The sequence below is a fragment of the Musa acuminata genome, chromosome BXJ2-8 (assembly GCF_036884655.1).
Source record: "Musa acuminata AAA Group cultivar baxijiao chromosome BXJ2-8, Cavendish_Baxijiao_AAA, whole genome shotgun sequence".
Lineage (NCBI taxonomy): Eukaryota > Viridiplantae > Streptophyta > Magnoliopsida > Zingiberales > Musaceae > Musa > Musa acuminata.
The window spans coordinates 4,257,705-4,274,047 of NC_088345.1; the positions used below are offsets into that span (position 1 = coordinate 4,257,705).

General features: G+C 39.0%; 2 protein-coding genes across 3 annotated transcripts; both read left to right on the top strand.

The window, feature by feature from the left end:
- Positions 1–1,845: 1,845 nt before the first annotated feature.
- On the top strand, positions 1,846–8,468 carry LOC135618784 (uncharacterized). 2 transcript variants are annotated; one of them, XM_065120015.1, is made up of 7 exons: positions 1,846–2,023; positions 3,550–3,667; positions 3,753–5,077; positions 5,165–5,282; positions 5,368–6,692; positions 6,780–6,897; positions 6,983–8,468. In XM_065120015.1, exons 1-3 carry the CDS (start codon positions 1,913–1,915, stop codon positions 3,770–3,772), a joined length of 249 nt encoding a protein of 82 aa, XP_064976087.1. In that variant the 5' UTR covers positions 1,846–1,912; the 3' UTR covers positions 3,773–5,077; positions 5,165–5,282; positions 5,368–6,692; positions 6,780–6,897; positions 6,983–8,468. The 2 variants fall into 2 exon arrangements, with proteins under 2 accessions (XP_064976087.1, XP_064976086.1); XM_065120014.1 differs by having other exon boundaries at positions 1,849–2,023; positions 3,538–3,667.
- A 2,032-nt stretch (positions 8,469–10,500) lies between these two features.
- Positions 10,501–15,864, top strand: LOC135582116 (alkaline/neutral invertase A, mitochondrial-like). Its single transcript, XM_065120016.1, has 6 exons — positions 10,501–11,325; positions 12,417–12,579; positions 12,694–12,905; positions 13,538–14,031; positions 15,065–15,113; positions 15,197–15,864. The coding sequence occupies exons 1-6, from the start codon at positions 10,648–10,650 to the stop codon at positions 15,521–15,523; spliced, it is 1,923 nt and encodes a 640-aa protein (XP_064976088.1). The 5' UTR covers positions 10,501–10,647; the 3' UTR covers positions 15,524–15,864.
- The last annotated feature ends 479 nt before the right edge of the window (positions 15,865–16,343 follow it).

The following is a 16,343-nucleotide window of genomic DNA, read 5'->3' on the forward strand; positions in this document are numbered from 1 at the left end:
TTATATAAATTATAAATATTTATTATAATTTATTTATTCATCAAAATAAAATTCAAAAGTGGTCATAAATTTTAATAATATCAATTCAAAAGTAAAATTTAACTAATTTTATCTAAAGATAGAGGATAGTCTGTTCTCTATTTAAATTTGGTACAGTGTTATTATGAAATTATTCTAAAATTTAAAATAAAAAAATTAGTAAAGTTGGGTAGGAATTCTTATAAATCAATTATAAAACAAATATATGTATAAAAGTTTATCATCCAAATTGGTGCATATCAAGTATCTGAAAGAATAATTCTCTCGAGTATCCCTCACTTGCCAAAGTGGGGATATTTCCTTTGACAATATTCATATTATATTCGAGTATATGAAAGAATAAAATCATCTCATATTGACAATATTCATATTAGAATAAAATAATACATTAAAATATTTTAATCTATCTTTAAAATATTATTAATATGAAAATAATATCAATTAGCCTTAATTGACATAAACAATAACTCAATCAATCCAATTGAACCTGACTTAACTAGAATTTAACTAAATTAATCTTTAATCCTTATTTAATTAGTTTCAAACCATCCTATATTTTGAAGAGTTTAATTTATGTTAAACATATTTAAATAAATTAAATCAATTTGAAATCATCTTCGATCGAATCTAAATTGATTAAATTTAATTTGATTCAATCAATATTTGATTTCAAATCAAACGAGATAAAGACAATGTACTAGATCACATAGCGCTGAACTAGGTTGGACTAACCCATATACTAGTGTATTGTTCATGAATAGACTATACACGTATTATACCAAGTTGGGCCAGTCATGACTGGATTGGTTATGTGAATTACATGACCGCATATAATGAGCTGGACTGAGCTAGCTTATGGATTGGGGCTTAGCCTATTGATTAAGCCTAGTTTACGAGCTATAGCTTTACGAATTGATCTCAATCCAATTACGAATCAATTCATTCAAGTCCGAATTATAACATCATCAAATTATAATTAAAACGTATAATCATTAACATTGAGTTATTACATAATAAATAGTAATAAATTATAAAAATAAATATAATATAATAAAAATATATATAATAATTTTAGTCAGCTATTATATAAATTTAATAGAAAATCAAATATTACAACTAGCATCGTACATACATATGCAAGATAAAAATTTTAGAAACTCTATATAGCATAAATAATTATAATCTAAAAATAATTTTTTTAAAAAAATTAGAAACTACATATAGCATGAATAATTATAATATATTTTAATTTAAAAATAAAATTTTAGACTTTTTTTTGAAATGATCAAGATAAAATTTAGAAACTCTATATAGCATAAATAATTATAATATATTTTAATCTAAAAATAAAATTTTAAATACTTAATTTTTTTAATAAAATATAGGAATACCTATCTCTCATCACCAACATACAACTCATCTCGCCACTTAGTAACTAACAAATGAAAAGAAATTCCTCCCCTTAAATTAGGGAAAGTGAACCTAAGGTAATATATATTTTTTTTAATTTTAGTATTTATTTAATATTTATTTTTATTTAATTTATGGACAAAAATAACATCATCCAAATACTTATTTCCTAAATTTTATTTGAAATAAAATAATTTATGCTTAATGTTGATCTCATTAAGGAATTGTCGATTTCGTCCTCAAAAAGTTGCTCGTAATCAGCCCAAAAGAAGGGCTTGGGCTTGTAGTCAGCCCAAAACAAGGGATTGGATTTGGAGCCACGTGTACTGTGAGATGGAAACTTGCGTGGAACGCCGACACATTTACTATATATATATATATAAATAAGGCGTGATGGGTAATAATATTCTTCGTTGAGGAAGAAGGTTGGAGGGGGAAGGAGGGAATTGGATTCTTGAAGGCGATGCAACCGCCTACCCTGCTGTCTCTCACCATCGACTCCGCCCTCCGCCACATCGCCCACATCGCCGATCTATCCGCCATCCCTGACCCCATCGTCCTCGAGCTCTTCTGGGTAACTCTCCTCTCTTTCTTTGCCCCCTCGGCTTCGATTTCATCACTAGGGTTTCTTGATCTGGCCGTCCACTACAGTTTCCCCTCTCTCTCTCTCTCTCTAGATGGATTTAACGATTAGAGTTTCTTGATCTTGCCGGCAGTTGGGGGTTCTCGTAGGCGGATTTGTGTTCGACATACGGAGACCCGAAGACGTGAGATTCCGATGGATGTCGATCTGCTTTTCATGTTTGATTTTGTTGATCTATAGGTTGTTGGGCTACTCCTTAACCAAGTAATAGTTTCTTTTTGCGATCTCGAGTTGACGTTGCAGCGATAGTCCACTCGTACGAACTGGGAGCACGGATCTTGATGCTGTTTGGGTTTCATGGCCATTTCTTGGCATTTTTAGATCGATCTTACCAAGATTTCTGTAATAAGTGGAGATGGACTGAACAACCTGTGCATACTATATTTCCTTCTGAGACCCCTGTGATCACTTGCAAGCTCCTTAGGGTAAGCCTGTCTCTGTTGACCCTTTCTTGACCCTTATTGGTGGGAGCGTCGTCCACTGGGCTGCCTTTAATTTTCTTTTATGATAGATTCCTCCTAATACTGTAGTTTCATTAGTTAGCTTTCTTGTAAAGAGGCTTTTACATGAGAGTGTTGAGGGTGATGGATGGGCACTAATTCAATACGTCAGTGTTTTCAGTTCCTTTATTTATCAAGGGAAAGAAAAAGGATGAGAACAAGAAATGGTTATTATAAAGAACAAAAAATAACACTGTAGTTCATCAGTTCTTTCTGTGTTGGAATTTTCGAGTTGTGAGCATCATATGATTGTTGGTTACAAAGACATTTAGGAGAGTTCACTAGAGGAGGGGGGCCAACATCCAACTTGATCTAAATTGGAAGTTGAGGTGGGAACTAGGAGGAAGAGAAGGAAAAATGAAGATGACAGTGGGGAGAGATAATGATTAAGAAGAGGGTATAAAAGCTTCGGACTTGATTTCCATGACTCGAGTAATAGATTCCAACACAGTATTTCACAGTTGGTTTGTACCACTGGTAATTGGGTGGCTCAAACCTGTATGTACCTCTGACTCGCAAGTGCAATGTCAATATTAATGTTCATCTTTGAAAACTTCCTTTCCTTAGGTTGATTGGATGTCACTTGATAAAATTATGACACTATCACTCTGACCCGCAGCCATGCAATTTATTGACCGATAACCTTGTAATATCATAGGGTTTTCTTTGTATACTGTTCATGTCCTAGTTCTATGTTTTTATGATTTTATTCAAGTAAAACTAGCATTCCTTAGATTAAAGTTAAAAGACAAAAAGATGAAAGATGCTAAACCAAACTTGTTATTTTGTGCCCACAAGTGCAATGTCATGCACACATCTTTTGTCCTATTACTATTGAATTAGTTTGTTTAATCTTTTAACGCAAACCATTTAGCTCAGATGATTCATGCATCTTTGCCTCTTTAAGCATGTACACATCTGACATGACCAATTTTAATTGGACAGAAAACCTTGCAGGCAGGAAAGTTGACAGAGAAGGTGTTGAAGCTATTCATGGCAACTGGCAATGAAGATATTCTATCCTTTGTTCATCGCCTTAATATTAAACCAACCCTTACCCCCGTCCTTCCGACCAGTAAGAATCATGCAATTTACTTTCGGTTTATGCCTGAATTGTAAAAGATAATAAGCATTTCACTTTCATAATTCATATGTCACAGGGTGCTCCGAGAAATTCTAGATCACACAGTGTTCTTTTTTTGCATTTAGATTTTTTCATCGTGTCCTAAAAGAGTTGATGTTCACATGGTGATTGCTGGCGCTTCAACCTAACCTCACTGCTTCTCTGATAATGTAAGGGAGGTTATGCTCGTTTTCTCTTGAGCATTATAGAAGATCCCGACATGGATGGCCAAAAAATCTTCACTGCTTTTCTGGTGATAATTATCAAGGTCTTGCTCATTCCTTTTGATGACTATAGAAGACCCTGACAAGGAATGCCTCCAAATCCCAAGGTGCTACACCGGTTCTGACATGGAACAATTGCACTTGTCACTGTAAAGAATTGTCTATCGGCAATTGTCTTTCGGCACAGCACACAGCCAATGTACAGACATCCACCACATAATTCTTGTGCAACACAGTCTATGAGCCATATCTGAAGATTTTCTCTGTGGATATCATTCAGTTGGGGGATATCTGAATGCTTGGTATCCTGCAGAGTGGACTTGAATGTTATCGAAAATGGTGCCCCAACTAAGATTGTGACTATGGTGTCCTGCGGCTTGTGGCTTGGGATGCCATGTTGACTGTTTCACAGAGGGTGATGGTGCCAGTTTCATGGCATCAATGTTGCTCAACAGTAAGGTCATGGGGCCTGCATTGTTTCCGGAACTGTGTTTGACAGGCATAGGAAGGAAGCTGGCACAAGACCGCGGAGAATATATGATGGGCATAGCAGCTTAAGGTGATCTTCATTTGGAACTTGAAATGAAGAGTTAGATGCCATAAGGGGGTTGACACATGGAGTTTGGAAGATATAATGGGAAGGGCTGAAGCCAATAAATGAGGTTGTGTGGCTTATTCCAATCAGTGAGGCTCCACAGGATGTCAGTCACAGCATATCTTTTATTGTTATCGCTATGATGGTTTAGCTGCAGAGGTGGTGGAAATGTTGCAAGCTCCGGATCTCAACTGTCAAGGGTCATAAGGTCGATTGGGCACCTTCCTCTCTCCTCTTCTGAGTTATCTGCTGGTCTTTTTACTGCCACAAAATGAATATGGTTGTGTTCTCTAAGAACACTTCAAGTTACTCGAGAATGGATTTATGAAGTAGATTATTGATTTGCATTAGCAACACCGGCATGTCGCTGGAATTCACTGCAAGTCATGAATGGCCAACTGTGCCAAAGCTATTATTGTCCCTTTGGGGGGGTTCGCATGCATTGTCCGCTCCACAAGCTTGGTTTATTTTTGGTTCTTGTGTTTACCAGAATGAGGCTAGTACTATATTTTTTTTGGAGTCTCCCACCAATTAAAAGTGCAGGTCAGTGCATATGATGTGTGTGTGTAGTCTTTGTTACATATTGTGATCAATTGATCATGAATAAGCCAACACAGGTAAACCTTGCAGGCAGGAAAGTTGACAGAGAAGGTGTTGAAGCTATTCATGGCAACTGGCAATGAAGATATTCTATCCTTTGTTCATCGCCTTAATATTAAACCAACCCTTACCCCCGTCCTTCCGACCAGTAAGAATCATGCAATTTACTTTCGGTTTATGCCTGAATTGTAAAAGATAATAAGCATTTCACTTTCATAATTCATATGTCACAGGGTGCTCCGAGAAATTCTAGATCACACAGTGTTCTTTTTTTGCATTTAGATTTTTTCATCGTGTCCTAAAAGAGTTGATGTTCACATGGTGATTGCTGGCGCTTCAACCTAACCTCACTGCTTCTCTGATAATGTAAGGGAGGTTATGCTCGTTTTCTCTTGAGCATTATAGAAGATCCCGACATGGATGGCCAAAAAATCTTCACTGCTTTTCTGGTGATAATTATCAAGGTCTTGCTCATTCCTTTTGATGACTATAGAAGACCCTGACAAGGAATGCCTCCAAATCCCAAGGTGCTACACCGGTTCTGACATGGAACAATTGCACTTGTCACTGTAAAGAATTGTCTATCGGCAATTGTCTTTCGGCACAGCACACAGCCAATGTACAGACATCCACCACATAATTCTTGTGCAACACAGTCTATGAGCCATATCTGAAGATTTTCTCTGTGGATATCATTCAGTTGGGGGATATCTGAATGCTTGGTATCCTGCAGAGTGGACTTGAATGTTATCGAAAATGGTGCCCCAACTAAGATTGTGACTATGGTGTCCTGCGGCTTGTGGCTTGGGATGCCATGTTGACTGTTTCACAGAGGGTGATGGTGCCAGTTTCATGGCATCAATGTTGCTCAACAGTAAGGTCATGGGGCCTGCATTGTTTCCGGAACTGTGTTTGACAGGCATAGGAAGGAAGCTGGCACAAGACCGCGGAGAATATATGATGGGCATAGCAGCTTAAGGTGATCTTCATTTGGAACTTGAAATGAAGAGTTAGATGCCATAAGGGGGTTGACACATGGAGTTTGGAAGATATAATGGGAAGGGCTGAAGCCAATAAATGAGGTTGTGTGGCTTATTCCAATCAGTGAGGCTCCACAGGATGTCAGTCACAGCATATCTTTTATTGTTATCGCTATGATGGTTTAGCTGCAGAGGTGGTGGAAATGTTGCAAGCTCCGGATCTCAACTGTCAAGGGTCATAAGGTCGATTGGGCACCTTCCTCTCTCCTCTTCTGAGTTATCTGCTGGTCTTTTTACTGCCACAAAATGAATATGGTTGTGTTCTCTAAGAACACTTCAAGTTACTCGAGAATGGATTTATGAAGTAGATTATTGATTTGCATTAGCAACACCGGCATGTCGCTGGAATTCACTGCAAGTCATGAATGGCCAACTGTGCCAAAGCTATTATTGTCCCTTTGGGGGGGTTCGCATGCATTGTCCGCTCCACAAGCTTGGTTTATTTTTGGTTCTTGTGTTTACCAGAATGAGGCTAGTACTATATTTTTTTTGGAGTCTCCCACCAATTAAAAGTGCAGGTCAGTGCATATGATGTGTGTGTGTAGTCTTTGTTACATATTGTGATCAATTGATCATGAATAAGCCAACACAGGTAAACCTTGCAGGCAGGAAAGTTGACAGAGAAGGTGTTGAAGCTATTCATGGCAACTGGCAATGAAGATATTCTATCCTTTGTTCATCGCCTTAATATTAAACCAACCCTTACCCCCGTCCTTCCGACCAGTAAGAATCATGCAATTTACTTTCGGTTTATGCCTGAATTGTAAAAGATAATAAGCATTTCACTTTCATAATTCATATGTCACAGGGTGCTCCGAGAAATTCTAGATCACACAGTGTTCTTTTTTTGCATTTAGATTTTTTCATCGTGTCCTAAAAGAGTTGATGTTCACATGGTGATTGCTGGCGCTTCAACCTAACCTCACTGCTTCTCTGATAATGTAAGGGAGGTTATGCTCGTTTTCTCTTGAGCATTATAGAAGATCCCGACATGGATGGCCAAAAAATCTTCACTGCTTTTCTGGTGATAATTATCAAGGTCTTGCTCATTCCTTTTGATGACTATAGAAGACCCTGACAAGGAATGCCTCCAAATCCCAAGGTGCTACACCGGTTCTGACATGGAACAATTGCACTTGTCACTGTAAAGAATTGTCTATCGGCAATTGTCTTTCGGCACAGCACACAGCCAATGTACAGACATCCACCACATAATTCTTGTGCAACACAGTCTATGAGCCATATCTGAAGATTTTCTCTGTGGATATCATTCAGTTGGGGGATATCTGAATGCTTGGTATCCTGCAGAGTGGACTTGAATGTTATCGAAAATGGTGCCCCAACTAAGATTGTGACTATGGTGTCCTGCGGCTTGTGGCTTGGGATGCCATGTTGACTGTTTCACAGAGGGTGATGGTGCCAGTTTCATGGCATCAATGTTGCTCAACAGTAAGGTCATGGGGCCTGCATTGTTTCCGGAACTGTGTTTGACAGGCATAGGAAGGAAGCTGGCACAAGACCGCGGAGAATATATGATGGGCATAGCAGCTTAAGGTGATCTTCATTTGGAACTTGAAATGAAGAGTTAGATGCCATAAGGGGGTTGACACATGGAGTTTGGAAGATATAATGGGAAGGGCTGAAGCCAATAAATGAGGTTGTGTGGCTTATTCCAATCAGTGAGGCTCCACAGGATGTCAGTCACAGCATATCTTTTATTGTTATCGCTATGATGGTTTAGCTGCAGAGGTGGTGGAAATGTTGCAAGCTCCGGATCTCAACTGTCAAGGGTCATAAGGTCGATTGGGCACCTTCCTCTCTCCTCTTCTGAGTTATCTGCTGGTCTTTTTACTGCCACAAAATGAATATGGTTGTGTTCTCTAAGAACACTTCAAGTTACTCGAGAATGGATTTATGAAGTAGATTATTGATTTGCATTAGCAACACCGGCATGTCGCTGGAATTCACTGCAAGTCATGAATGGCCAACTGTGCCAAAGCTATTATTGTCCCTTTGGGGGGGTTCGCATGCATTGTCCGCTCCACAAGCTTGGTTTATTTTTGGTTCTTGTGTTTACCAGAATGAGGCTAGTACTATATTTTTTTTGGAGTCTCCCACCAATTAAAAGTGCAGGTCAGTGCATATGATGTGTGTGTGTAGTCTTTGTTACATATTGTGATCAATTGATCATGAATAAGCCAACACAGGTGGTGCAACAACACGGTAGCTATATAGTGTTTTCATGAAATCAGGGTTCGTTTTAATGCTATTTATCATGTTATTTTCTTTTTTAATGGTTCCATGGAATTAGGGCTTTGATGTAATTTATATTGTGAACGGTAAATTTATATTGTGAAAAGAGAGAGAGAGAGAGAGAGAGAGAGAGAGAGAGAGAGAGAGAGAGAGCTGTGTGCGTGACATCCTCTTTCGCCCTAAAGCACATCTGCAACCAACCACAAGTGTAACTCGCCAAGTTCCATATTTTGTAAGCCCAATACAAGTGTAAATTTGCGAACAAAACGGTTTAAAACTCCTATCAAGAGTTCCAAAGACAAAGCATTACTACTCTATTGATCAACCACAAGGATTTCTCGAGCAATGGAGTCCTCACCATTTTATGGTGTGAAGTCTCTACTGAAGTTTCATTTTCATTGGGCCAAATTACATGTGCCTGATGCAGGTTGGAGATACGGAGAAGCTAGGGATATCAGAGTCCTTGGAAGTAAAGCAAGCTGTGGTTTTGTCGGCAACTGCGATGATCTCATATTACTTGTGCTCCACGGAAAAGAGAGGATAGAATGTGATCTTCACGCACTTTCTTTAGCTGAGTTTTTAGATCAGTATGCATCAACTGCCATTCCAAGTGGCACTTTTGTTATCTATGTATGTTCTTAGGCTGCATTATCCGATCTGTCAGGGAATGAGTAAGTAAAGGCAACAATCTTTCTCCAGTTTCCACATTTTGTGACGTTGAGTTTTTACAGATAGGATTAGCGATTGAATTGTTGGAGGTGGACCAGTTAATCTGGAAAAGATCTTTTTTTAGTCTGTTCAGTGACTTGCACTATGAAACTTGAGATTTTGTGACATGCAATTCTTGTTGGCTATGAAAAGTTCACGCAGCCGAGACGAGTATGTCACACCTAACAAGCAAAAGTTTCCTTGGATGAACCGTTCGTTCGAGCTGCACCAATTGTGCTATCACGCTTACATTCCACAAATGTGGTCGGTGCATGATTTCTTACTGCTTCTTTTATGAATTCTGCATCATTATTCCGTACATTATCCTCACATTTTTATGGAAATTACTTGACGACTTCGACTTCGGAATGAATGAAACCTTGGTTTGGACAAGTCCTCGACTTGCAGAAAATGGAAACACACACTGATGCTTCTTCTCTTTCCCTTCTTTCTTTTGATTATAGAATCAGTCATGCAGTTTTTATCCACACCGCACACAATTTTTCTGGCTTTCCTCAGCGGTAGATCTTTCTTCTTCATCCGCTTAGATATTTTGTCAGAGAGAGAGACATCAACAAGTTAGAAAGATTGGTATTGTCTAACTTTGACCGGCTTCTCGTTGGTAGATCTTTCTGTGGTTTCTTGGATATTTATCTATAAGAAATTGATGGAAAAGTTGGAAAGGTAGATGTTTGTCTAATTCCTCCCTCATCCGAATCCAATTCCACGGTGAAAAGTTATGATGGTGATGCAATATTCCCCATCCCATTCAATCCATTCGTCATAAAATTTTATCTTATTTATTTTCTGATCCTAATATTTTTGAAAAAAATATTAAGTCACATCATGAATTTTTGTGATAATGTATTTCTACTTTCTTCCAAATCCACTAATAGAACACATGTAGAATTTATTTTTATAATATTTATTATTTTTATTGAATATTAAAAAATTATATATATATATATAGTGATTTTACAAAAAATCTGTATTGTTCTACACGATCATAATAATATTTTAAAGGCGAAGAGGGATATAATGTCTAAAATTTTAGGTTATAGAAAAAGAATAATAGTATATATATATATATATATATATATATATATATATATATATTCGTCACGTCAACGGTTTATCCAACGGAAAAAAGATCATCTGCCCCGGTATCCGTGATCGCCTTGGATCGGACGGTCGGCGCTGGTGCAGTGGATATCGCCTCCGACCATACCGGAACGTGCCGTTCCCGTGGGCGGTGCTCCACGTGATCTATTGCCCTTTTTTGTCCTCTTTTGACCACATTTTTTAACTTCTTTTTTATTTCCTTTTTATTTTTAAGGTAAAGGCTGCCCCCTTCCTTCGCACTTCCACGCGCGCCACCGCCCCTCTTAAAATGGCTACCTTTCGCTCTCTCTCTTCCTTCTCCGCTATATTTATTCCCCTTCCTTGCTCTGTAAAGCGATCGCTGCTGTTTTAGCTTGGCGTTTCTTCTTTGGTGCCTCGGCTGTGTGTGTCATGAATGCAACGGGTTCAATGGGGCTGGCCGTCGCCGTGAGGCCCTGCTGCCGCCTAATCGCCGCCCAGATCCTCCCGAGATGCCCCCACCGACACGGCCGCCGTATCGCCGCCCTCCCCTTCTTCCTCAGATGCTCCCGCGGCCGCCGCCACTTCTCCCGGTGCCCCTGCGCCCTCCCGCCCCGCCGATCGGCCGCTGCGTGGGTCCGCGCCGCCGTCGCCCCCGCGAGGGACGGGGCCGCGGTCTCCGACCCCCGCCGCCTCTCCACCTCGGTAGGGCCCGTGCCCCGGCCCGGCGGGGACAAGGACTTCGGACGGATCTTCGTCCAGGGCCTCGCGGCCGTGAAGCCCCTCGTGATCGACAGCGTGGAGCAGCCACCTGCGGTGGGGGGGGAGAAGACGAAGAAGGAAGCGGTGGAGGAGGAGGACCGGTCGGAGGTGGCTAAGGGGCGGTTACAGTCGGAGTCGGAGAAGGAGGCGTGGAGGCTGTTGAAGAATGCGGTGGTGACGTACTGTGGGAGCCCTGTGGGGACGTTGGCTGCGATCGATCCCGCAGTGGAGCCACTCAATTACGACCAGGTCTTCATCCGCGACTTTGTGCCCTCGGCCCTCGCCTTCCTCCTCAAGGGGGAGATGGAGATCGTGCGGAATTTCCTCCTCCACACCTTGCATTTGCAGGTAACGCGGATCAAAATCTCATCGTTCTTCTGTTGTCTATTATCAATTGCTTTGTAGATCTCTTGGTGGAAATCTATTACATTCCAACAAGTTTCTTGGTGATTTCGGATAATAACCAGTTTCATGGCTCTTTACGTCTGGCTTCATCAGAAGCTGCCTCACGAATTATGGAAATGGTTAATGTTGATGCTGGTTCTTAGTTGATTGATTTTGTTTTTTGGCACCTCCAAAACATCGCTCCTTTAGTAACATGCTTTTTTTTTTGGCTGCAATCTGTTGATGGAATCTACTGAATTTTGGAGTGTTTTTGGATGTTTACTATTGGATCTGTTGGCGTTGTTTGATGTGCTGGTTTGGTTGATGATGTTCCGACCATAATTTATATGTCCTACCTATGCTTTAGATCTGAGTATCCTTTATTTTCAGCTATCATAAATCTTCTTTGGGTATAATTTCATTAATATTGCTTTAACAAAATTGATCTCAAGTTCACCACTCGCTCAAAAGAAGAAAAACTTCAAATTTGTCGAGGGTTTCATTATCGTAATGGCTGGGCAATTTAGTGTTTTATTTGGATTTACTTTGTACCTTTTTTACATATTTTTACTAATCAGAAGCATCAGATGTACAAGACAAAAAATAACTGTTACTGCAATTGTAGATTTTTTTTTTCTGGTCTAAAAAATCGATTCATCCTACCAGAGGTTCTTCTGGTCATTCATGCATTTCGCAGATGCTTTTCCATGAGAATCATGAGCCTTTGTGATAAATATTTTGATTCGTTGTCTCGTCAATACCAACTGTGCTGATTGGCTTTGGTTTATTTTCCAGACTAAATCAAGTCAATGTTCTTCCAATTTCACATCGATGAAAATTTAATGAAACAAAAGTTATATGACAAAATGATGACAGAAAGATTCTTCTATAGGCTTCTTGAAGCATACAACTTGTGGTTCATTGCCTAAATAAATATAGGCAATGCTTTCTGATTAAAATTTTAATGCAATGATCTTACATAAATTTATTACTATCTCTTTCGTCAATTGAATGCTACATGAAGTAATTTTGGTTCTTTCTTTTTTGATGTGCAGAGTTGGGAAAAGACTGTGGATTGCTACAGCCCTGGACAAGGGTTGATGCCGGCAAGCTTCAAGGTTAGAAGTGTTCCTCAGGGAAGCAATGGTGAAGTTGAGGAGTTCTTGGACCCTGATTTTGGTGAATCGGCCATCGGACGTGTTGCTCCAGTAGATTCTGGTGGGCATCTTATTTAGATTTCTGGAGTTGTTTGTTTTCTCATTGAAGTTGTTTTAGGAATGGGTCTAATAGTGACTATTGGTAGGGTGTCTAATTCATGCCTTTCTTTGGCAGGATTATGGTGGATCATCTTGCTAAGAGCTTATGGAAAGATTAGTGGTGACTATGCATTGCAAGAGAGAATCGATGTGCAAACTGGAATCAAACTGATATTGAACTTATGCTTGTCTGATGGGTTTGACATGTTCCCTACACTGCTTGTCACTGATGGCTCTTGCATGATAGATCGAAGAATGGGTATCCATGGGCATCCTCTTGAGATCCAAGTAAGCGGAGTCTGATGCGACATTTTTTCTTTAAGAATAGTTTAGTGCTTACACATTTGTTGCTTAAAGCTGTTATATGCTGTATTATCTGAGCAAGTTGGAGGCTCACTTTCAAGTTGCCTATCAGATTTAGGTTTTTAATAGTTAATTGTCGTATTTGTGGTATCCTAGTTGACATGGGTAGGGTAGCTACACATAGGATGCATTTTATCCTGAATGCTATTCCTGGACTTGCTTTGTAGGTTTGTTTGAGAGGCAAATTTATGTTGTGCTCTTCCTGACACTCGGTATTTTCTTTCTTGTTTTGAATTCCACTATCAAAACCAAGATACTATAACAAACTGGATTTTATTGTTCATTTGTACTTTAATCTCTGAAAGATGCTTGTAAATAGCAAAACAATTAATGTTTAATCCTCCTATGATCACTTGCATGCAAGTATTCAAGTGATTACCATTCTGAATTCTTATTAGGTTTCAAAATTTTGCCTTAGTTTTACTTGTTTGCTGGTCGAGTTGTTCTCTGAGCTGGAGCATTTCTGGACATTCAATGAATCAAATTGTTTGATATGATTACTATTTATTTACATCAGAAAGAGATCTATCATGTGTTTAACAAGTTACGGTATACAGGCTCTATTCTACTGTGCTCTGCGTTGCTCACGTGAAATGATTGTTGCCAATGATGGATCAAAAAATGTATTGCGTGCTATCAATAACAGACTGAGTGCATTATCATTCCACATCAGAGAGTACTATTGGGCGGATATGAAGAAGGTCAATGAGATTTATCGTTATAAGACTGAAGAATATTCTCAAGACGCTATTAACAAGTTCAACATCTATCCTGAGCAAATTCCTGGTTGGCTGGTGGACTGGATTCCTGAAAAAGGTGGCTACTTTATTGGGAACCTTCAACCAGCTCACATGGATTTTAGGTTCTTTTCGCTTGGTAATTTATGGGCCATCATTTCATCTTTAGCCACTCCAAAACAAGCTGAGGGCATTCTTGATCTCATTGAAGACAAATGGGATGAGCTTGTTGGGAATATGCCTTTGAAGATATGTTATCCTGCCTTAGAAAACGAAGAATGGCGCATAACTACTGGAAGTGATCCGAAGAATACGTAAGTATTTACACTCAGCATGGTGTTTTTTAATATTAATAATGTGATATTAGTAGGTGTTTATGTTGAGTCAACTATAGAAGTCCATCCACAATGTGAAGTAAAATTTCCACATCAGCTAAAACTATTTTAGAATTAAGTTATGGTCCTTGCTTTTTTTTTTGGCAATTTCCCCCCTATCATCTGAGAAATTGAGATGAATCTTTTGTGTTGACCATGATAAATAATATAACCAAAGATAGCATGATATTTTCTTATGGAATTACTGCTTTCACCTTTTGGCTTTTTCTGTTTGTCAGGCAGCTGTCTCTAATTCCTCGTCTCATGTAATATATAACTAAAGATAGCATGATATTGATAATTGTTTTTGTTGCATTTTCTGTTCTGAGAAATTTCCTATTGAAGTTACGACTGTGGAAGTCAATTCAGTGATTGCTAATTAATAAGCATTTGCACTACCTCGAACCGTGTTTTATAACATGTCATCCCACTCTGAGGTTTGAGCTTAACCTTTTATTTAATTTCTTTTAAACCATGCACCATCTTGGAAAGATGTTGCAATCTTATTTTGTGGAAAGCCATACACTAGTGAACATATTGTTACTCAAACTGGCACATGATGACTTTGAGGGATTTGGATGTATGCTAATAGATCAATTAGCGGCAGTAATCATGTGGGTTTTCTTGCCATGCTTACCTACCTAGGCTACGCCGCTATGGTACTGGATAGTTTGGAAATATGTACTTTTTATCAATGAACAATATTTTGTGATATTTATGGAGAACAATATGAAATATTGGCTAACATATCTAAACCAGACACACATTAAACTGTTTGCATATCTGGATAATCTATATTGTTGAACTCAAGATAAATATGTTACCCTCATGGGAAGATAACCTAAGATATATCTGCAAGTTAGTTGGCTGTGACTTGTCTCTTTTCTATTGGCTAACAAGAAAAAAAGAACAGAAAGTTGTAGGTTTCTTTTTGTCAAGTCCCTCTTTGTAACAATAATAACTTGTTTTGCAGGCCTTGGTCATATCATAATGGTGGATCATGGCCTACTCTGTTATGGCAGGTATTATAGCCTTAACACGGAGCACTCTCAGACTCTCTATTCCTTCCAAGCATTTTACTTAACCAAATATTCTGATGTTTCAGTTCACGCTGGCTTGCATCAAAATGGGTCGACCTGAATCTGCCCGAAAGGCAATTGCCATAGCTGAGAACCACCTTTCAAATGACAGGTGGCCTGAATATTATGATACCCCAAGTGGAAGATTTATTGGAAAGCAGTCTCGGCTCTATCAGACATGGACAATTGCTGGGTTCCTGGCATCAAAGTTGCTGCTGGAGAATCCAGAGCTGGCTTCCATACTAACATTTGAGGAAGACCTCGAGCTTCTGGAGGGCTGTGCATGCAGCCTGGCTAAGAGTCCTCGTATCAAATGCTCCCGCCGTGCTGCCAAATCACACATCTTCGTATAACTACATCAAGATTTTTTTTTCTTCATTTTTTTTAATCACCATACTGTATGTGTAGAAAGAAATAATAAATGGAAGGGATCGTCGTCCGCACTTGGAGAGATTGGAGCCCTTCTTGTTTAGATAAAGACATTATTTATTTGCCCACTTGTCCCATGGGGTATGCTCATTATTTTTGTTGAGCTAGCACTGATGGTGACAGTGTGGCCTAATGGTACCCAATGTTGGGCTATGTAACAGGAAGTCAACATGTATATTATTGGTGACACATTGATTCACCACTGCTACCTGACATCAAATTAGATGGTGATTAAGATTTGTTTCTAACAGCATAGTGTTGTTTATTGCGTGGTTTCAACTTGAAATTTGTGGTTGTGTGCTTATATACCCCTTAACTAATCCTGCAAAGTAGGTTTGTGACTCCTACCATGAAATGATAGAACAGGTTCTGAACTATGAAATCCATTGGAATGATACAGAGAGGATAGCTGAGTTGTGCAGCTCTTTCTGTTGTTTCAGATGATTCTACATGAACTCGTTGCTGATGCACAACTACTTATTTTCTACTTGAGTATTGTCTACATGTATAAAATGGGCATGCAATTAAGTTCAAATATTTTCGGTAAATCCCTGTCCTCTGTGTATGCCAACTTACTAAGTGGCTCATATGAAGTACATGCAATCCACCCAACTTAAACATCTAACTTGATTGAACAGCATGAGCTATCCCAAGAAGAAGAGTGCTAAAACAGAAGCAGCAGCATCAACCAGAAAAAGGACCTATAGCCATGATAAAAAGACTTATTTCTCATATATATATGTT

Bases quoted from the DNA above. Each gene is read 5' to 3' on its own strand.
- LOC135582116 (XM_065120016.1), top strand. From the start codon at position 10,648: ATGAATGCAACGGGTTCAATGGGGCTGGCCGTCGCCGTGAGGCCCTGC. The intron at 11,326-12,416 runs GTAACGCGGATC...TTTGATGTGCAG, and splicing joins TCCACACCTTGCATTTGCAG to AGTTGGGAAAAGACTGTGGA. The intron at 15,114-15,196 runs GTATTATAGCCT...CTGATGTTTCAG, and splicing joins GGCCTACTCTGTTATGGCAG to TTCACGCTGGCTTGCATCAA.
- LOC135618784 (XM_065120014.1), top strand. From the start codon at position 1,913: ATGCAACCGCCTACCCTGCTGTCTCTCACCATCGACTCCGCCCTCCGC. The intron at 2,024-3,537 runs GTAACTCTCCTC...TTAATTGGACAG, and splicing joins TCGTCCTCGAGCTCTTCTGG to AAAACCTTGCAGGCAGGAAA. The intron at 3,668-3,752 runs GTAAGAATCATG...CATATGTCACAG, and splicing joins TACCCCCGTCCTTCCGACCA to GGTGCTCCGAGAAATTCTAG.